Source organism: Pectinophora gossypiella, chromosome 3, assembly GCF_024362695.1.
Source record: "Pectinophora gossypiella chromosome 3, ilPecGoss1.1, whole genome shotgun sequence".
Lineage (NCBI taxonomy): Eukaryota > Metazoa > Arthropoda > Insecta > Lepidoptera > Gelechiidae > Pectinophora > Pectinophora gossypiella.
In genome coordinates this window covers 1625315-1642501 of record NC_065406.1, presented here as the reverse complement: position 1 = coordinate 1642501, position 17187 = coordinate 1625315, and the positions used below count along the sequence as shown (strand labels likewise).

At 40.9% G+C, this 17187-nt stretch overlaps 1 protein-coding gene and 1 long non-coding RNA gene across 6 annotated transcripts in view; one reads left to right on the top strand and one right to left on the bottom strand.

Moving 5' to 3' along the window:
* The window catches only part of LOC126379733 (spectrin alpha chain), a 65355-nt gene that overhangs the window by 12305 nt on the left and 35863 nt on the right, over positions 1 to 17187 (top strand). For all 5 annotated transcript variants that reach the window (XM_050028550.1, XM_050028575.1, XM_050028569.1 and 2 more), the window contains exons 2-17: positions 2469 to 2562; positions 3741 to 3914; positions 4304 to 4570; positions 5256 to 5444; positions 6428 to 6616; positions 6952 to 7122; positions 7624 to 7791; positions 8280 to 8519; positions 9318 to 9506; positions 10291 to 10579; positions 11010 to 11194; positions 11716 to 11868; positions 14292 to 14451; positions 15070 to 15275; positions 15362 to 15589; positions 16125 to 16259. In XM_050028550.1, coding sequence (XP_049884507.1) covers positions 2488 to 2562; positions 3741 to 3914; positions 4304 to 4570; positions 5256 to 5444; positions 6428 to 6616; positions 6952 to 7122; positions 7624 to 7791; positions 8280 to 8519; positions 9318 to 9506; positions 10291 to 10579; positions 11010 to 11194; positions 11716 to 11868; positions 14292 to 14451; positions 15070 to 15275; positions 15362 to 15589; positions 16125 to 16259 — 3018 coding nt within the window. In that variant the 5' untranslated portion in view covers positions 2469 to 2487. The remainder of the gene's footprint in view (positions 1 to 2468; positions 2563 to 3740; positions 3915 to 4303; positions 4571 to 5255; positions 5445 to 6427; positions 6617 to 6951; positions 7123 to 7623; positions 7792 to 8279; positions 8520 to 9317; positions 9507 to 10290; positions 10580 to 11009; positions 11195 to 11715; positions 11869 to 14291; positions 14452 to 15069; positions 15276 to 15361; positions 15590 to 16124; positions 16260 to 17187) is intronic.
* On the bottom strand, positions 12542 to 13670 carry LOC126381101 (uncharacterized). The gene is made up of 2 exons (XR_007568678.1): positions 13493 to 13670; positions 12542 to 12865 (listed from the first exon to the last, which is right to left on the bottom strand). It is a non-coding gene; the product is annotated as an uncharacterized LOC126381101 (long non-coding RNA).

The following is a 17187-nucleotide window of genomic DNA, read 5'->3' as shown; positions in this document are numbered from 1 at the left end:
CTTTTTTTTTAAATCCAGTTTGTATTATATAATTTATAGACTTAAATACAATGGTATTCCAATTACAGTCAGTGGAAGGAAAGTGAAAAATAAAGAGTTTATGTGACTTTATCACAGAAACAGTGTTTTATGAGCTCCCTGACAGAAGCAGGCCTGTCCACATACGCAGTACCTTTAATAAAAACTTTTTATTATTATTATATAGTGGGCAATGATGATAATTGGGTAGTTTCCTATGTCAAAGATTGTGATATTCTAATTACTAAACAAAGACAGATCTAAAGGTAACAAAAAAAGTTTTCTTTTATCTATTTAAATTATACAGGGTGTTAGTGACGTCGTAACGAAAACTTTGATGGATGATTGAGACCATGATTCTGAGATGATATGAAGAGGAATTTTCCGTCGCAAAAGTATGGAACAGAAAATAATAAAAAGAAAAACAAAAATTTTCATGAATTTTCTGACTGAAAATTCCACTTGATATCAACTCAGAATCATGGTCTGAATCATCCCCCTCAGTATTCGTTACGGTGTCACTAACACCCATACCTACTTGTATGGGTACAGTATGTACTTGTGCGGGGTGTAAGTGACATCGTAACAAATACTGAGGGGGATGAAACAGCTGATTATTCTGAGTTAATATCAAGTGGAATTTTTCATCGCAAAAGTATAGAATTGAAAATAATTTAAAAAAACTAAAAAAAAACCATGAATTTTGCGACGGAAAATTCCACTTGATATGAACTCAGAATCATGGTCTGAATCATCCCCCTTGGTATTCGTTACGATGTCACTAACACCCTGTATATGAATTTTAATATAGGAAAATGTAATAAGTGCGAAAGTTTGTCAGGTTTTTCTATGACGTCACAGGTTGCTTTATCATACATTCATAGTGATTTCGTGTTTTGACGTTTATTAAAAAGTAACTGATTTGACTAGTTGAAAACTAGCCTATACACCATTCTACTCTATGTCATGAATGGTAACCTATTGGTGATTGATATGAACCTTATCACCATTCCTATTGGGGTCGCTAAGAGAAATGTTCATCGGCGTAAACCTTGCTTAAGAAGTCTCAAGAATCGCGAACAATCGCGTTTGTCAAAAATGAAATTCTCATAAACATTTACACAAGAGGATGTACCTCATTAGGCGGCTAGTAACAATCGTACGGCAGACATAGTTTGTACTAGTGATGTGCCGGATCGTTAAAAATGTATATCCGCGGATACGGATATTTAGTGTAAAGATCCGCGGATACGGATACGGATCTTTATTTTCTTATTCGATATTATTCGATTGGTGCCGGCGGGCGCGAAAAAAGAAGATTTAGTTTTAGTTTTTTCATTGTCATAAAAAAATGTTATAAATTGCTAATATTGACCTCATTAACATTATAAAAAAAAGATTAAAGTTTTAGTTATTTCATTGTTATAAAAGTGATATTTTATCTTGCTTTAATTATAAACATCTATCTATCTAAATGTTTGCAATATAAAGGTGCCAAATATTTGATTTTAAGAAATAAAAACAATCTGAATGGAATTTTATAGTTTTTTATTTAATAATTCTACTTAATCACCCGAAAAAGATCCGTAAAAGATCCGCGTGAAAAGTAACGGACACGGATACGGATATTCGGAACATCACTAGTGTGTACCAATCACACACGCCTACACATGCCTGCATGCTAGGCGGGCGTGGCTCACTATTACAAGAACAATCCGTGATTGATCGCCCTATTTCCGCGCGCAAAACGGATGCATTCACTCTAAGAATGTTCAGTATAGCAAGCTTGGGGGTATAATTAGCATGTCTTTGTTAATGAAAGAGTTATTACAGAAAAATGCGTTAAGTATAACAGAGGGATTGTGTCATCTAACATGATGGACTAATGTTATGGGCGATAGGCTGATCCCTTATCACCATAAGGTTCATCATATCCATCTTTGGACTTCGTATCAACAGTGGCTGCAAGTTGTCTTTGATTACTTGTGGCTCTGCCCACCCCATTAGGGATTACGGGCGTGAGTTTATGTATGAGTGTATGTATGTATAACAGGTATGCTGTGTTTAGATGTTGGATCTTGGATGAATACTCTATGCCTATATGTATGACTAATTGCAATAAAAACTTTGATCAGAAAGGGATTATAACAGCACACTACGATGGTCGTTTTGGCTTTTCTCCCGCCCATCTAGTTTCGTTATTATTAACAACTATGTTAATGGAGAAAATAGCTCTACTTCATTGTGTTCATCAAGTTTAGTATTAAATTATAACTATATTGCTGTGATAGATAGATACATAAACTTACGCCTATTTTCCACCAAGGTAAACAGAGGCTATGGAATTCGATTAGCTGTGATCCTGACACACTTCGCTTCCTCCACATTCATCATTGTACCTATTTAGTAACAAATAATCATAATTCTAAATATTAAAATATTGTTGACAGTTGATTTGACGCATCCATCATGGAGCAGATCCCACCCCCGAAGGAGGTGAAGATCCTCGAAACAGCGGAGGACATTCAAGAGCGTCGTGAACAGGTAACACATTGTAACTTTCTGTTCAAATAGACGAGAGGGATCAGGGCTCGGCCCGAATTGAATGTGGGGTGCGGCGCGCAAGAACTGGCTTTTCCAAGGCCAATACTTTGACTCCCTTATAAAAGAAATAATTACCCCCCCCCCCCCACCCCCCTTATAAAGGAATAAGGAATGGGTAGTAATAGAAGGGAGAATAATCCCCCGTGTTGATTTAGAATATACAAGAGCCTTCAATGGTGCTAATTCCTGTAAACACCATCTAATTTTATTTTAAGTTATACCTGTCTTTTTCTTATCCCTTGAAACAGAAAGGGACGGGTAATCGACAAGCATAAAATTTATGGAACACACGTCGATTTTAAGGTCAAATCTAAAACAACCGTCTAAAAATATTACATTGGCCAATAACCCGACAGAATTATGTTGACAGCACACGTCGAACGGTTTGCATACCAGCGAGATAACTTTTTGATTCGCCCTGGTGATTGATTAATTTACTCATTTTTCCTAATATTAAGAGCTGTGAATCATCCGTCCCTTTCCTTTTCGGCGGGTAAGAAAATGACAGGTATAACTTAAAGTAAAATAAGGAGGTGTCTGCAGGAATCGGGGCCAATGTCTCAATAAATCATTATTATTTGACACTGGGATTGGCAGCGAACTTTAATAGTTCGTGCAAACAATATTTGACCATTGTTTTAAATGAGTTACTTGCGCAGTTTCTGGTCCGCCAAACAGGCAGAGCCATAAATCCTGAAACTATTAACTGTATAAAATGAAAAAGTTTCAAAACAAAAAGCAACAGAAAGAGACATTTGCACAAATAAAAGTCAACAAATGTCAAATAGCAATATTGCTTTTGAAATAAATTGCTTCAACACGGCCTTTTAGACCCCCACGTTGGTACTCAGTACATCTTACGATCGATGTACCTATGACTACACTAATTGGGAACGTTATAATCTTGATTTTTAAATAGCGATATTGCTAAATGTTGTACGTAAATGTACGTAAAATTATATATACTGAATCATTATAGACGGCGATACGGCTCACCACCTATCATGTTGGTTTTAAAGCTCCATGAGTTGTGGGTACCTAGTTCCATCTTACTCGATTGGGATATAGTGAATAGCTTATTTTATGTATACTGGATGTAACCAATTTGTGTCAACCAGGTGCTGAACCGCTATGAAGACTTCAAGCAGGAGGCGCGCGCCAAGCGTGAGAAGCTGGAGGACTCCCGCCGCTTCCAGTACTTCAAGCGTGACGCCGACGAGCTCGAGTCCTGGATCCAGGAGAAGCTGCAGGCGGCCAGCGATGAGAGCTACAAGGATCCCACCAACCTCCAGGTCTGTACATATTTGTTCATACATAGATTTCCCACCACAGGTAAGCAGAGACAATGGAATTCCATTTGCTTCGATCCTGACACACTTCTCTTGCTTCCTCCACATTCTTCAATCGTTTCATACACGCACATAATTTCTGATACATTTTCTGTAAGTTTGACTTACCCTCATAATCACAGCGAAGGTTCTAGAGATTAAACTTTAAACAAGTAAACTTTGATACGGCGAAATTTTAACAAATCTCTTTCAGTAAAAGACAATTGAAAAACGACTGAAAGTGAAAATCAGTTATTTAACCCACCAATAAAGTTATCAAAGAGTAGATAAAATTGACAATTTTGTCGTAAAACTTTCGTAAAACACATTCTAATTCCTTCCACTCCCCACAGGCTAAGATCCAGAAACACCAGGCCTTCGAAGCAGAGGTGGCCGCTCACTCCAACGCGATCGTGGTGCTGGACAACACCGGCACTGAGATGATCACCGGCGGGCACTTCGCCTCGGAGACCATCCGCAAGCGGCTCGATGAGCTGCACCGCCTATGGGAGCTGCTGCTCTCCCGGCTAGCGGAGAAGGGCATGAAGCTGCAGCAAGCTCTCGTGCTGGTGCAGTTCTTGAGGCACTGCGATGAAGTCATGTTCTGGATCCATGACAAGGTGAGCCTTTTTCTCTCTTACTTTGTATTCTGATTTCAACATTAAGCGGATCTGGTCGATCTGCTTTGCTGATCTTATTACTTATTGTATCTTAAGAATATTGTAACAAAGGCCATCATATCAAACCTCGTCAACTTTAGTTTACTTACCTACTTGTATAGTAAGCTTTGTAATATCTGCTATTATTTATTATACAGGGTGTTCGTGACATCGTAACGAATACTAAGGGGGATGCTTCAGACCATGATTCTGAGTTAATATCAAGTGGAATTTTCCGTAGTAAATTCATGTTTTTTTTTTTCAATTATGTTCAATACACTTTTATGATGGCAATTCAAAAAAATTCTACTTAATATTAATTCAGAATCATGGTCTGAATCATCCCTCAAAGTTTTCGTTACGATGTCACTAACAAATATTATAAAGTTCATGATCAGGGGGGCTAAAATGGCCACATCGAAGCAATTCATCTAAAAAAGCAATATTGCAATTTGACATTTGCGCATATAAAAGTAAGTGCGCAATGCTAACGAATGTCAATTAGCAATATTGCTTTTTTAGATGAATTGCTTTGATGTGGCCTTTTTAACTCCCCAGGCTTCGTACATCTTTTCCAAATGTTTTATACAGTGTATTTTTATTTAGTGAAATATTGCTTAATTCATCTTGTGCTTTCCATCCTCAGGAAACGTTCGTATGTGCGGATGAGTTCGGCTCGGACTTGGAACATGTTGAGGTGCTGCAGCGCAAGTTCGACGAGTTCCAGAAGGATATGGCGGCGCAGGAGTACCGTGTGACCGAGGTCAACCAGCTGGCCGAGCGACTGGTGCTGGAGGGCCATCCCGAGCGAGAGACCATCGTCAAGAGGAAGGATGTAAGTAATTTACTAGCCTTCGCGGCACGGTAGCCATACCGCACTCGGCGCGAATTGGGTAGTTTCCTTGGTCAAAGATAAATTATGAAATTCTGATTACTAAATAAAGACAGATCTAAAGGTGACTAAAAACTTTTTCTTTTTTCTATTTAACTTACGTATGAATTTTAATAAAGAAAAATGTAATAAAAAGTGCGACATTTTGTCACGTTTTTCTAAGACGGCACAGGTTGCTTTTTCATACAAATTCTATAGTAATTTCATGTTTTGACGTTTAGTAAAAAATAACTGATTTGATTAGTTGGAAACTACCTTATTACACGCTCTTGATAGAAAGTAGATTTTTCTCCCTTCGCGTCGATAGCATTAGTTAAGTATCGCCACTGGCGACATAACGGATATGTTTGTAATGCGTCATTTGGGGAGACTTTTTATTGCATATTCTAATATGCTGATATGGTTGGCAGAGCCACTTTCATGTAAAGCTTTCAGTATATATTATCTGGTTGACCTTAGGGATAGGTACACGAAAGCACCTATGAGGCTGACATGATCACTCGGGGTGTTTAAAGCCTCGTTAAAAATTAAAAAAAACACATCGAGTAACACATCTAGACTCGTGTCCTAGCTAACTTATAATTGTATGTTATTAATTGACTATTAGATATAAGTTCATATTATTAGTAGAGACTCTTTCCTGCAGACAAACTGTTTAAACAGTTTTGCAGGGCATTGATAATTGTATTTTTAGTATTAAGATTTAATAAAATAAATAAATAAAAAAAAACTTTATTTTTAGTCCATAATATGTCCATACTGATAATACAAATATTGTTATTACGTAATTATTGCACCCCACTCTTCTCGTCCTTCTTTTTTATGGACGAAGATAGTCTCAAAAATCTACACAGGCAATCTTGAAGTTTGTCGTTATAGACGCTAGTAAACATATACCCGTGGCTAACGATAGTTTTACCCTACAGGAGCTGAACGAAGCATGGCAGCGTCTCCGCCAGATGGCGCTGATGCGTCAGGAGCGCTTGTTCGGCGCTCACGAGATACAACGCTTCAACCGCGACGCCGACGAGACCATCGCCTGGATCTCCGAGAAGGATGTCGTGCTTGGTTCTGACGACTATGGTCGCGATCTCGCTACTGTCCAGACTTTGCAGGTACGATAAGCTGCAAAGGTCCAATCAGTTTCTTGCAAAGTAATAAATTAACTTTAAACTGAGTCACTGAGCCAAGCGAATTATTTGTAAACAATGGTGAAATTATGAACCATTAGTTGTCATAATTGTAAAATTTATGTTTTTGTAGGTGCTTTTGGTCTATACACCGTATTCTATACACTTCTGCCTACCCCTTCGGGGATAGAGGCGTGATGCTAAGAGTTCTTAAACATTTCGTCTTTCCCTTTTTTAACACTTGTGTTACCTCTCACTCAAATATTTTTCTGAGGAACTAGCTCATAATTCAGCAGTAGTAATGAAGGTATATATTCCAGCGCAAGCACGAGGGCGTGGAGCGCGACCTAGCAGCCCTAGAAGACAAGGTGTCGACCCTGGACGGCGAGGCGGCGCGGCTGGCCGCTATACACGCCGACCACGCGCCCGCCATACACGCCAAGCGCGACGAAATCACGCTGGCTTGGCAGAAGCTCGTTCAGAAAGCCAAGGTAACCTAACTCCTTATTTTATAACAGCATTGTTCGGAAACGTCGTATGTATTCCTAGAAAACTATCCGTTGGACATTACCAGGAGTTTTCAGGCCAAGAAGTTGTGGTACGCCTTGTTAGTACTTTCTTATAACATCTAGCTGTGATTTTTATTATATGTCCCCACCGGGATTTGAACCCGGGACCTCCGGATCCTGAGCCCAAGGCTCGACCATTGGACTATGGAGGCCGTTTTTAGGTCGCTCAATGGGGCCCATGGCGAAGCGGGGAGAACAGTTGATGTCACCGTCTATGAAGGGCATTGCTTCCTGTTCGAGGAGACACAAACTTAGCCTGAATCTAGTTTGAATTCTGATGTTAGTGCTGTCCTTCACTTACAAAAAGTGTAAGAAAGAGAAAGAGCTAGTTTTAGTCCTGTCAAAAGTAAAAACTAAGATGGTTGTTGCCCGAATCGGCGCCATTATACGTGCGCAACGAACTAACCACTCGTACCCTGCCAGGAGCGTCGTTCGGAGCTGGAGTCTTCGTACGCGCTGCACCGGTTCCTGGCCGACTACCGCGACCTCATGTCGTGGATGAGCGACATCCGCGCGCTTATCGCTGCCGATGACCTCGCCAAGGACGTGCCCGGGGCAGAGGCGCTGCTTGAGAGGCATCAGGAGCATAAGGTATGGAATATATACTTTTTTTACTAAAACAAAAGTGATCCTATAAAAGATAAATTATGAAAAGAGACTCTAAACCGTTTTAAAAACTCATTGGTCAATTTTCGTGGTATCATTAAAAGTACAGTTTTTTCTGGAACTGTACTGGAGTAGGTTTCTCGTACTTCCAAAATCAAAATGTTTACTTCTGTTTTAACACAAACACACACAGTTTAACACAGTTTTTTCTGTTTTAGTGTCAAAGACGTTAGATCCATCCGTATTTGTTACGTAATTTTGCTTCAATTTCCTTGGAAACTTTTGAAACTCACACTCAATATCGTTATTCATTAGGTAACATAGTTATAGTTAGACTTTGAATCGTAAATTACATAAATATATTTTTGTGTAGAACGTCTCATTCGCCTAAAACTACTGCAGCTTTTCACAACCTGTGTAGCTGGGGAAAAGCTGTAAGATAAACAGTGTGTTAAGTAATACCATATTTCCAGGGCGAGATGGACGCTAGGTCAGATGTGATCCGCGGCTGCGCGGCGGCGGGCCAGGCGCTGGTAGAGGGCGGCCACCGCGCTGCGGGCGAAGTGTCCACCGCCTTGGACGCTCTGCAGCGCGAGGGTGACGCCCTCCACGCGCTGTGGGAGCAGCGCCGCGTGCTGTACCTGCAGTGCATGGACCTGCAGCTGTTCTACCGCGACACCGAGCAGGCCGACGCCTGGATGCACAAGCAGGAGGTATGTTTATACCGTAGGCCCTTGTGCCACTAATCGTATAAAAAGTACTGCAGAACATGGTGTGATAATATACAACCCTCTGAAGGAGCGTGAACACACAACACTTCAGGACCCCGATACTGACCCCGCTGGCGCGATCGACGATTTCCCTCAATCAGCGCTTATCGCTATCGACCCGCTAGGGTCAATTAATTCTTTCAAATATTTTTCCTCTCAGACGACGCCCTGAGCCGAGATTCGCGCCCAACTGGCCACCCTCAGGCCTGTTGTCTTAAATGTTGTACCGGGTGAGAGCCTTCAGCACTCCCCATTTGTCCGGCCAAGTACTTAATGCCATCTGCGGCAAATCTACAATAAGTCACGTCAAAAAAAGGAGCGTGACTCGATGACTAGAGTAAGAGGGATTAAAAAAGCCACAACGAAGCAATTCATCTAAAAAGCAATATAGCTTTTTGACATTTGTTGCCATTGCACAAATGTCAAATTGCAATATTCCTTATAAGAAGAATTGCTTCGATGTGGTGTTTTTAACCCCTTGTAATCGAGTCATGCTTCTTCCGAGGGTAGTATATTATCACACCGTGTTCTGGAGTATGTTGTCTTCAGTCCTCCTGATTTCCTTGTCATCTTTTCTAGAATACTGTCAACCACACTGTCTGTCTCTCGAATTCTAGATTTAAATTTGAAATTTTGCTTGTCAAATTAACACAATCTTTTAGTTTTGAGACCTACATAAAATTCGATATTGGATTTATAGAATATAAATAGCATCTTTTATGTTATTTTTTTCTTCACCAGGCGTTCCTAGCTAACGAGGACGTTGGCGACTCCCTGGACTCCGTAGAAGCGTTGTTGAAGAAACACGAGGACTTTGAGAAGTCTCTGGCAGCACAGGAGGAGAAGATCAAGGCTCTGGACGAGTTCGCGTCCAAGCTCATCGAAGGCCAACATTACGCCGCTGACGACGTCGCGCAGAGGAGGGAGATGGTATGTCTAATTATTTTATTTTCCACCAACCCGCAGTGGAGCAGCGTGGTGGAGCGTACTCCATTCCCCCTCCGGTTGATTAAAGGGAAGCCTGTGCCCAGCGGTGGGATGTAATAATAAAAAAGTATCACCGCTGTGCCGGTCGGAGTTAGGGGTGTTAGGTTATTTTCGTTACGAAATTTCTGGATTCGGTCTCCACGCTCAAGGCCCGCGATAGAAGCTATGCAATAGCTTAAAAATATTTCCATAAAAAGCCATTTTACAACATTTTTCAAGTTACAAAATAAGTAAGAGGCAAGTTATGAAATATTTCAGCTGATGCCTCAATGTATATAAGCTATTTTTCATTTTATTTAAGTGCTATGACTTAAGGAAAACTCAAGACAAAAGTCGAAAAAATTCTGACTTGAACTAGATAAAATACTGGATCTCTGAGCGCTGTAACCATTACAATATAAGAAAGAATAATACTAAGTAGAGACCGGTAACTCCGCCTGTATATACATCTTTCCTGCTTTCATTCTAATCATGCTAAATAGGATATAGACCGAATTTCGACTGTCTTCCCCAGACTCCAACCAATCATAATCTAATATTGAGTTCAAATATATCTTTATTCAGTGGGCTTACTCTACACTTTGTATCGTATTTTTTTACATAACGAACATCTCATCCGCCTAAAACTACTGCAGGTTCTCACAACCTGCAAACTGCAAGAAAAACCTCGGCACAGAGGTCTGGATGTTCTTTTTTTTTAATACAATATAAATTCCGTCATCCACAGCTGCTAGAACGCCGCGCCGCTCTCCTCGAGAAGTCGAACCAACGCCGCGCCCTTCTCGAAGACGCTTACAAATATCAACAATTCGAACGCGACTGCGATGAGACCAAAGGCTGGATCAATGAGAAGCTCAAGTTCGCCACAGACGACTCCTACCTAGACCCCACCAACTTGAACGGCAAGGTGCAGAAGCATCAGAACTTCGAGCAAGAACTGCAAGCCAACAAGCCTAGGGTTGACGAGATCACGGCGCTAGGGACACAGTTGCTGGAGCAAGAGCATTTCGCTAAACGTAAGTACGAATATTATACCTTTCTAACGACCTCCGTCGTCCAGTGGTGGAGGGTTGCGCGCTCACGATCCGGAACTCCCTGGTTCGTATCTCGGTAGGGACTAATCACAAAAATCACTTTGTGATCCCTAGTTTACTTATTTATGAATTTTAATCAAGAAAAAAAGTAATAATAAGTCCGGCATTTTATCGCATTTTTCTGTTACGTCACGGTGTGCTTTTTCATACAAATTCCATAGTAACTTCGTGTTTTGACGTTTGGTAAAAAGTAATTTACTTGACTATTAGGAAACTAACCTTCTCCACCTCTCGCAACGGAATACTAGTTAATGCTGCGCGGTCTCTGTTACTTATTTATTTATCTTTTTTTTTCTATCGATTATTTATAAAAAAGAATTCATCAGACATTTATAAATTCCATTTTTCCCAGCGCAAATCGAGTCCCGGTTGGGTGAACTGGCGGGGCTATGGGAACGCCTGGTGGCCGCCTCCGAGTTGAAGGGCAGCAAGCTGCAGGAAGCGGCGCAGCAGCAGCAGTACAACCGCAGCGTCGAGGACATCGAGCTGTGGCTGTCCGAGCTGGAGGGACAGCTGCTTAGCGAGGACTATGGCAAGGTAACATAAGCTCACGTCTATATCACAATCTTCTATCGTATGGGTTGTGAGGTGGATTACCAACCGCAACAACCTTGTCAGGGTTACTATTGAGCCGCCAAAGGCCCCTGACATGGCTCATGTAACGACTACTTACTTACATCAGTAATCTAAATAGTAACCGGATGAGAGCCCTCCGCGCTCCCCATTTGTTAAATTAAATAATTATTGCACACACATACGCAGATCATTTGTCCGGCCAAGTAGATGCCATCCGAAGCAAACTTGAAATAAGTAACGTCGAAAAAAGGTTCAGTAACATTTATTTAGGTATTTATTTCATCTTACGCAGACCAAACTATTTTCATTACAAGCATGTTTCCCAAATACAATAACATTAAAATGTCAATAAACAAAAAAAATTAAACTGGCTTATGTCCACTTAAAAATATCATTCATAGCCCTTAACATTTAAAGCAAAAGTTGAAATAATATAAAATAATTAATACTTAGTTAATAAATAAACACATGTTCTTCCGCAGGACCTGACCAGCGTGCAGAACCTCCAGAAGAAGCACGCGCTCCTGGAGGCGGACGTGAGTTCGCACGCGGAGCGCATCGACGCCATCCGCGCGCAGGCCGAGCAGTTCATCGAGCGCGGACACTTCGACGCCGACAACATCCGGGCCAAGAGGGTATGGCAGCTTATATACAAGTATCAGCTTTTACCCACGGCTTCACTCGCGTTAAAATCAGGGTATCACGGTTCCCCTTGCCTAAAGTATCAAAATTTAGCTTCTTACCGCCCTATATAAAATTTTATCCCCTCTGTGAAGGGGTTTTGGGCAGATTCCAAAAAAAAATACGCACGTTTTAGTTGTTATTCACAAATAGTTCACATACCAATTTTTAGCTTTCTACCTTGAAAATTTTGCTCAATACAAATTTCCACCCCCCATTTAAGGAAAGTAGGAGTTTAGAAAGAGACAAAATATAGCCTAAGTCACTCTCTATCCCATCAACTATCTCCACTTAACCTTTCACAACCCGAGAGTCGCGGCTCGGAAACCGTCAAAACCCGGCCGTTTTTCGCGTCTTTCGAGGTGGCTCCCTGGGGAGCCACTGGGGAGTTCAGGATTTCATGTACAGGTTGATTCTTTTTTTACAAAATCAGACGATTATAATAATTTTATTAGCTAGATGCACCTATTGTATCCAATTCATTATACTATTTTCAGTAATAAATCTTAATATTTTTTATTTTATAACTACTTCTGATTAGATAACTGTCAATATGCTGTTTTTCAATTTTTATTATGTAATGTAAATAATTGGAAGTAGGTATATAATACGTAGTAAAATTACGTGTCTGTGTGTAAACATATATTTACTTTTTTATTTATTTTATTTATAATTAAAAAATATATTTTTAAAGCATGCTTTTATAAAAATGCTCGTCAAGACAAACAGATGAACCCAAATTCAATAAGTTTACGTTGTTCCTTCATCAAGTTCCAGTGATCACCCAATCCGATTACGTCATTCATCAGATCAGCTCACTGCCACCAAAATATTGAATTGTCATCTAACGTACATATCTTGGCAAAATTTTAGCGCAATCGGATATCTTCTCGGGGCAGGGGAAGCTGTCCTTGGCGTAACCACTGTTGGCGTCGTGGGTGGTACCCAGGTCTAAAAAGGCAAATAACATATTTAGTTATTGATGACATACCTAGGTATGATTGAGGTCTGGAAGTGATTATCTGTTTTCACATAATTACTTTTCACAATAAAGTCTAAAATCAAACTAAGGTAAGGTATGGGGCCAGACCCACCGGGAGTTACCGATACTGGGTAGGCGAGGGATAATGGTACCGCATTTATCCGAGATTGTACCGGGTCTTCTTCCGAATCACTCATTTCAATCCCTAAAATGATAACATCGCACGTGTAAAAAATACATACATATATTTAGTACGTGGCTCCCTGGGGAGCCGACGGATTTTCTGACATTAGTTCTAAAAAATATCAGCCTGTATAAACCAAAATGGCGGCGTCAGTTATTCCGTGGTTGATTTATCAACTAAAATAAAATTAATACGTACATATTTTCATGAACTAATTACATAATTCGATTCCTGGATAAATTTTAGATAAAAAGAAGCTAGAATGTTATAAGAATTTCATTGAAAATACGCAATAATCACTTTGCGAAAACGCGATGCCCAATCGCCAATTTTACTGAGTTATTTTTTGGTAATTCCTTTGAAATTTCAGGTTTTTTTTGATAAATAAACTATAATTATAATAAATACTTACCTTTTTTACCCGAGGAAATCCAAAAAACACAATATTATTCACAAGATATGCAAAAATGTGCACCACGCGCAGCACGACTTTTCGATTCCAATTTTTTAGCAGTAGAGTTGAAAAGTTCTTCGTATTTGGTAGCATTATGTTGCTCACTTCATTACCTTGTCAAATATATATAATACAAGCCAATATCTGCTATAATAACCAAGAAATAAGCGCGAAATCGGAGCGCAGTAGGGTTGGCTCTTTGGGGAGCCGGCGGGAGTTAGTTGTTTTTGACGCTGGCTCTTTCAGGAGCCATCGGGTTGCGAAAGGTTAAAAAATCACGTCAATTCGTCGCTCCGTTTTGCCGTGAAAGACGGACAAACAAACAGACACGCACTTTCCCGTTTATAATATTAGTTTGGATTCCACTTCCATTTGGACACCATAAGGCTCATCTTCTTCGACTTCGTATTCAACAGTGGCTGGAAGTAGTCCTTGACGCCTTGTGGCTCCGCCCACCCCATTAGAGGAGTGAGTTTGTGAATGTATGTATTACAATAGCGGTAAACTGTTATTCCTTGTTTTAAGTTTACGCGGTTATTATCATAATTAAAACACATAATAACGGGTTCTTACCGCGTTTAAAGCAGGGATATGAGACACCCGATATTTCAACACTGTTGCAAGTGCCTGTTGATGAGATTGGACAGGAGTAGATAGAAACATCGGACAGTGTCGAAATATCGGGAGTCTCATAACCCTGCTTTAAACGCAGTAAGAACCCCGTTATTATGTGTATTAACTGTTATTCCTTCTGTAGGATGCCCTGGTGGCGCGTTACGCCGCGCTAGACAAGCCGATGGCGATCCGCAAGCGTCGCCTGTTAGACTCGCTGCAAGCCCAGCAGCTGTTCCGTGATTTGGACGACGAAGCCGCTTGGATCCGCGAGAAGGAACCCATCATCGCCTCTACCAACAGAGGTAAGTTCATTGACTTATCATAGCATACGATAGTATCAGTTTCATTATATATTTAGTTGTACGCAATAGGACAGATAGAACATCATACAGAGAAAACAGTGTTTATGTATGTTTCCTTTACAAATTATACGGGTTTTACACAAATGCGCTTCTTTGCACATAACCAATTTATTTCTTTGGAATCTGCGATAACCCTCTTCGGAGAACGGGTGACTTAAATCGTTGGATCATAGGTTCGTATTCCGGATCTAAACCACTGAAAAAAAGATTTTGAATTCAAGTTTGCATCATAGATAATTTATATTACGCGGTTTCCAGGATTTGTGTCCGGTTAATGGCAATAGGCTCTCCCCCTATTGGCGAACATATATGGGAGTTAAACCTCGCTGGCGAGGAGTGTGTGTATAGTATATCTACTCCTTCGGGGATACAGTTAGTTAGAATAAAATATATAAAGCTAGCAAGAAAACCTGCCGGAGTTGTATTTGTTTCTTTAACCTCCTAAGGCCGATATTTCCAAACACAATAGTTAAACAATATAGTTTGGATATTAAAAGGAGATTCGGTATTTAAAGCCGCAATGTCTAATATAAATAATATATGAACGTGTTCGTTCAGGTCGCGACCTCATCGGCGTGCAGAACCTGATGAAGAAGCACCAGGCGGTGATGGGCGAGATGTCGCAGCATGAGGCGCGCGTGGAGGCGGTGCGCGCCGCGGGCGCCGCGCTGCGGGACGCGGGGCACTTCGCCGCCGACGACATCGCGGCGCGGCTGCAGCAGCTGCACACGCAGTGGACGCAGCTGCAGGAGAAGGCTCTGCAGGTATGGGGTAACACTTGAATCTTTGAAGTCCAGTTCACGTGCAAACTCTTAAGCGTTTTTCTTACTGTATTACTTTTTTATCATAGCGCAAGCAAGACTTGGAGGACTCGTTGCAAGCGCAGCAGTACTTCGCGGACGCCAACGAAGCGGAGTCGTGGATGCGCGAGAAGGAGCCGATGGCCAACACCCAGGACTATGGCAAGGACGAGGACTCCTCCGAAGCTCTGCTCAAGAAACATGAAGCTCTGCTGTCGGACTTGGAAGCTTTTGGCAACACTATCAAGGCGCTGCGTGAGCAGGCCGACTCTTGCCGGGTAAGTCTCTTTTGTATCACATCACTAATTTAAGAGCCACGCTCTAGTCGGTGTAGCATTCTCCATGCTACTTTTAGGCAAAATAGGGCAGTGCAAGGGTCTTTTGTTTTTTTATTAGTATTTCCGCACTATTAAAGACCTTTACGAAGCCACTGACAATGCCGTAAGCGTGGCCAATTATTGGTCAGCAAAAATTTAGTATCGATCGCCATCGACTCGCAAAGAAGAAGAATGAGGAGTCGTGACCGAGAAGCCCATGACCAGTACGCAGGCTTAGGAAACACGAAGCTTTGCTCTCCAATTTAGAAGCGTCACAACCCACACGATAGAAGAAGATCCCGATGTAGCATGCGAAACTCAAATTGAAGAGCCGGTTACATGGCACACAATACAGTTGTCAGCCAGTTGAGTTGTGTGTAGTTCCAAAGACAGTTATTTATATAAAGTACTGCCACATGGTACACATTAAGCATTTACTTATCTCTAATCTTAAAAGCAATCAATCAGTTATCAATAAGTAAATGTTGGTACGCAGCAACAAGAGTCCCCGGCGGTGGACGTGTCGGGCAAGGAGGTGGTGGCGGCGCTGTACGACTACGCCGAGAAGTCTCCGCGCGAGGTGTCCATGAAGCGGGGAGACGTGCTCACCTTGCTGAACTCTAACAACAAGGTCGGTGCTTCACATCTAAATATATAAAAGGAGAAACTGACTGACTCACTGACTGACATATCAACGTATAGCCTAAACGGCTAAACGTAGGCACTTGAAATTTCGAAGGGACGTAGCTTAGGTACCGTAGAGGTGCACTAAGAAAGGAACGGGAATTAGCAGGAAAATCCTTTTGTATGTAAAATTTAAACCACTTAAGTTAGACGCTTGAAATTTGGCACGCAGGTACCTTAGTAAACTTGAAGCTTAGTTGCAACAGGATATTGCAAAATTCCCACGAGAACGGGAGTTAGCAGGACAAAACATTTGTATGAAAAAATCTGAACCGCGTAAGATACGAGTAGATGTTTTCAATCTAGCATGCATGCATACCTTAGTAAATATAAAATTTAGTTATGGCTGTATTTTGAGAAATGGGAGTTAGCGGGGAAAAATGTTGTATGAAAAAATCTAAACTGCATAAGTTAGGTGCTTGAAATTTGAGATGCACTCCAACACATACAAGGGACTTGAACCCGCAGCTATTTTAAAGCCGGGACGAGTGTAATTATGGTATAAGGAAACCAGATATACTCAATCCTATGACAAGCCGCCATTGCTAGCCCTTTGGACGTATGTGTTACCACTGTGTTACCATTACATTGGTATCTCCAACATTCCAAGGACGTAAATTTTATTATTAAAAATTAATCGAATTAACGACTAATGTATTTAATTGAAATTACTTATCACATACATAAAAATCATTAAAACTGTAAGTAACTCTTTTCTTGGAAAGGAAATATAAAAACATTGGACGTGGGTAATTTATTTTTTACGAAATGGCAACGCAGGGCGGGATGACGTCAGCTAGGCTAATCTTGAAATGTTAGCTGTCAGTTTTGAGCGTACCTGGTGTTTTGTACCATGAGTGTAATAATCATTACAC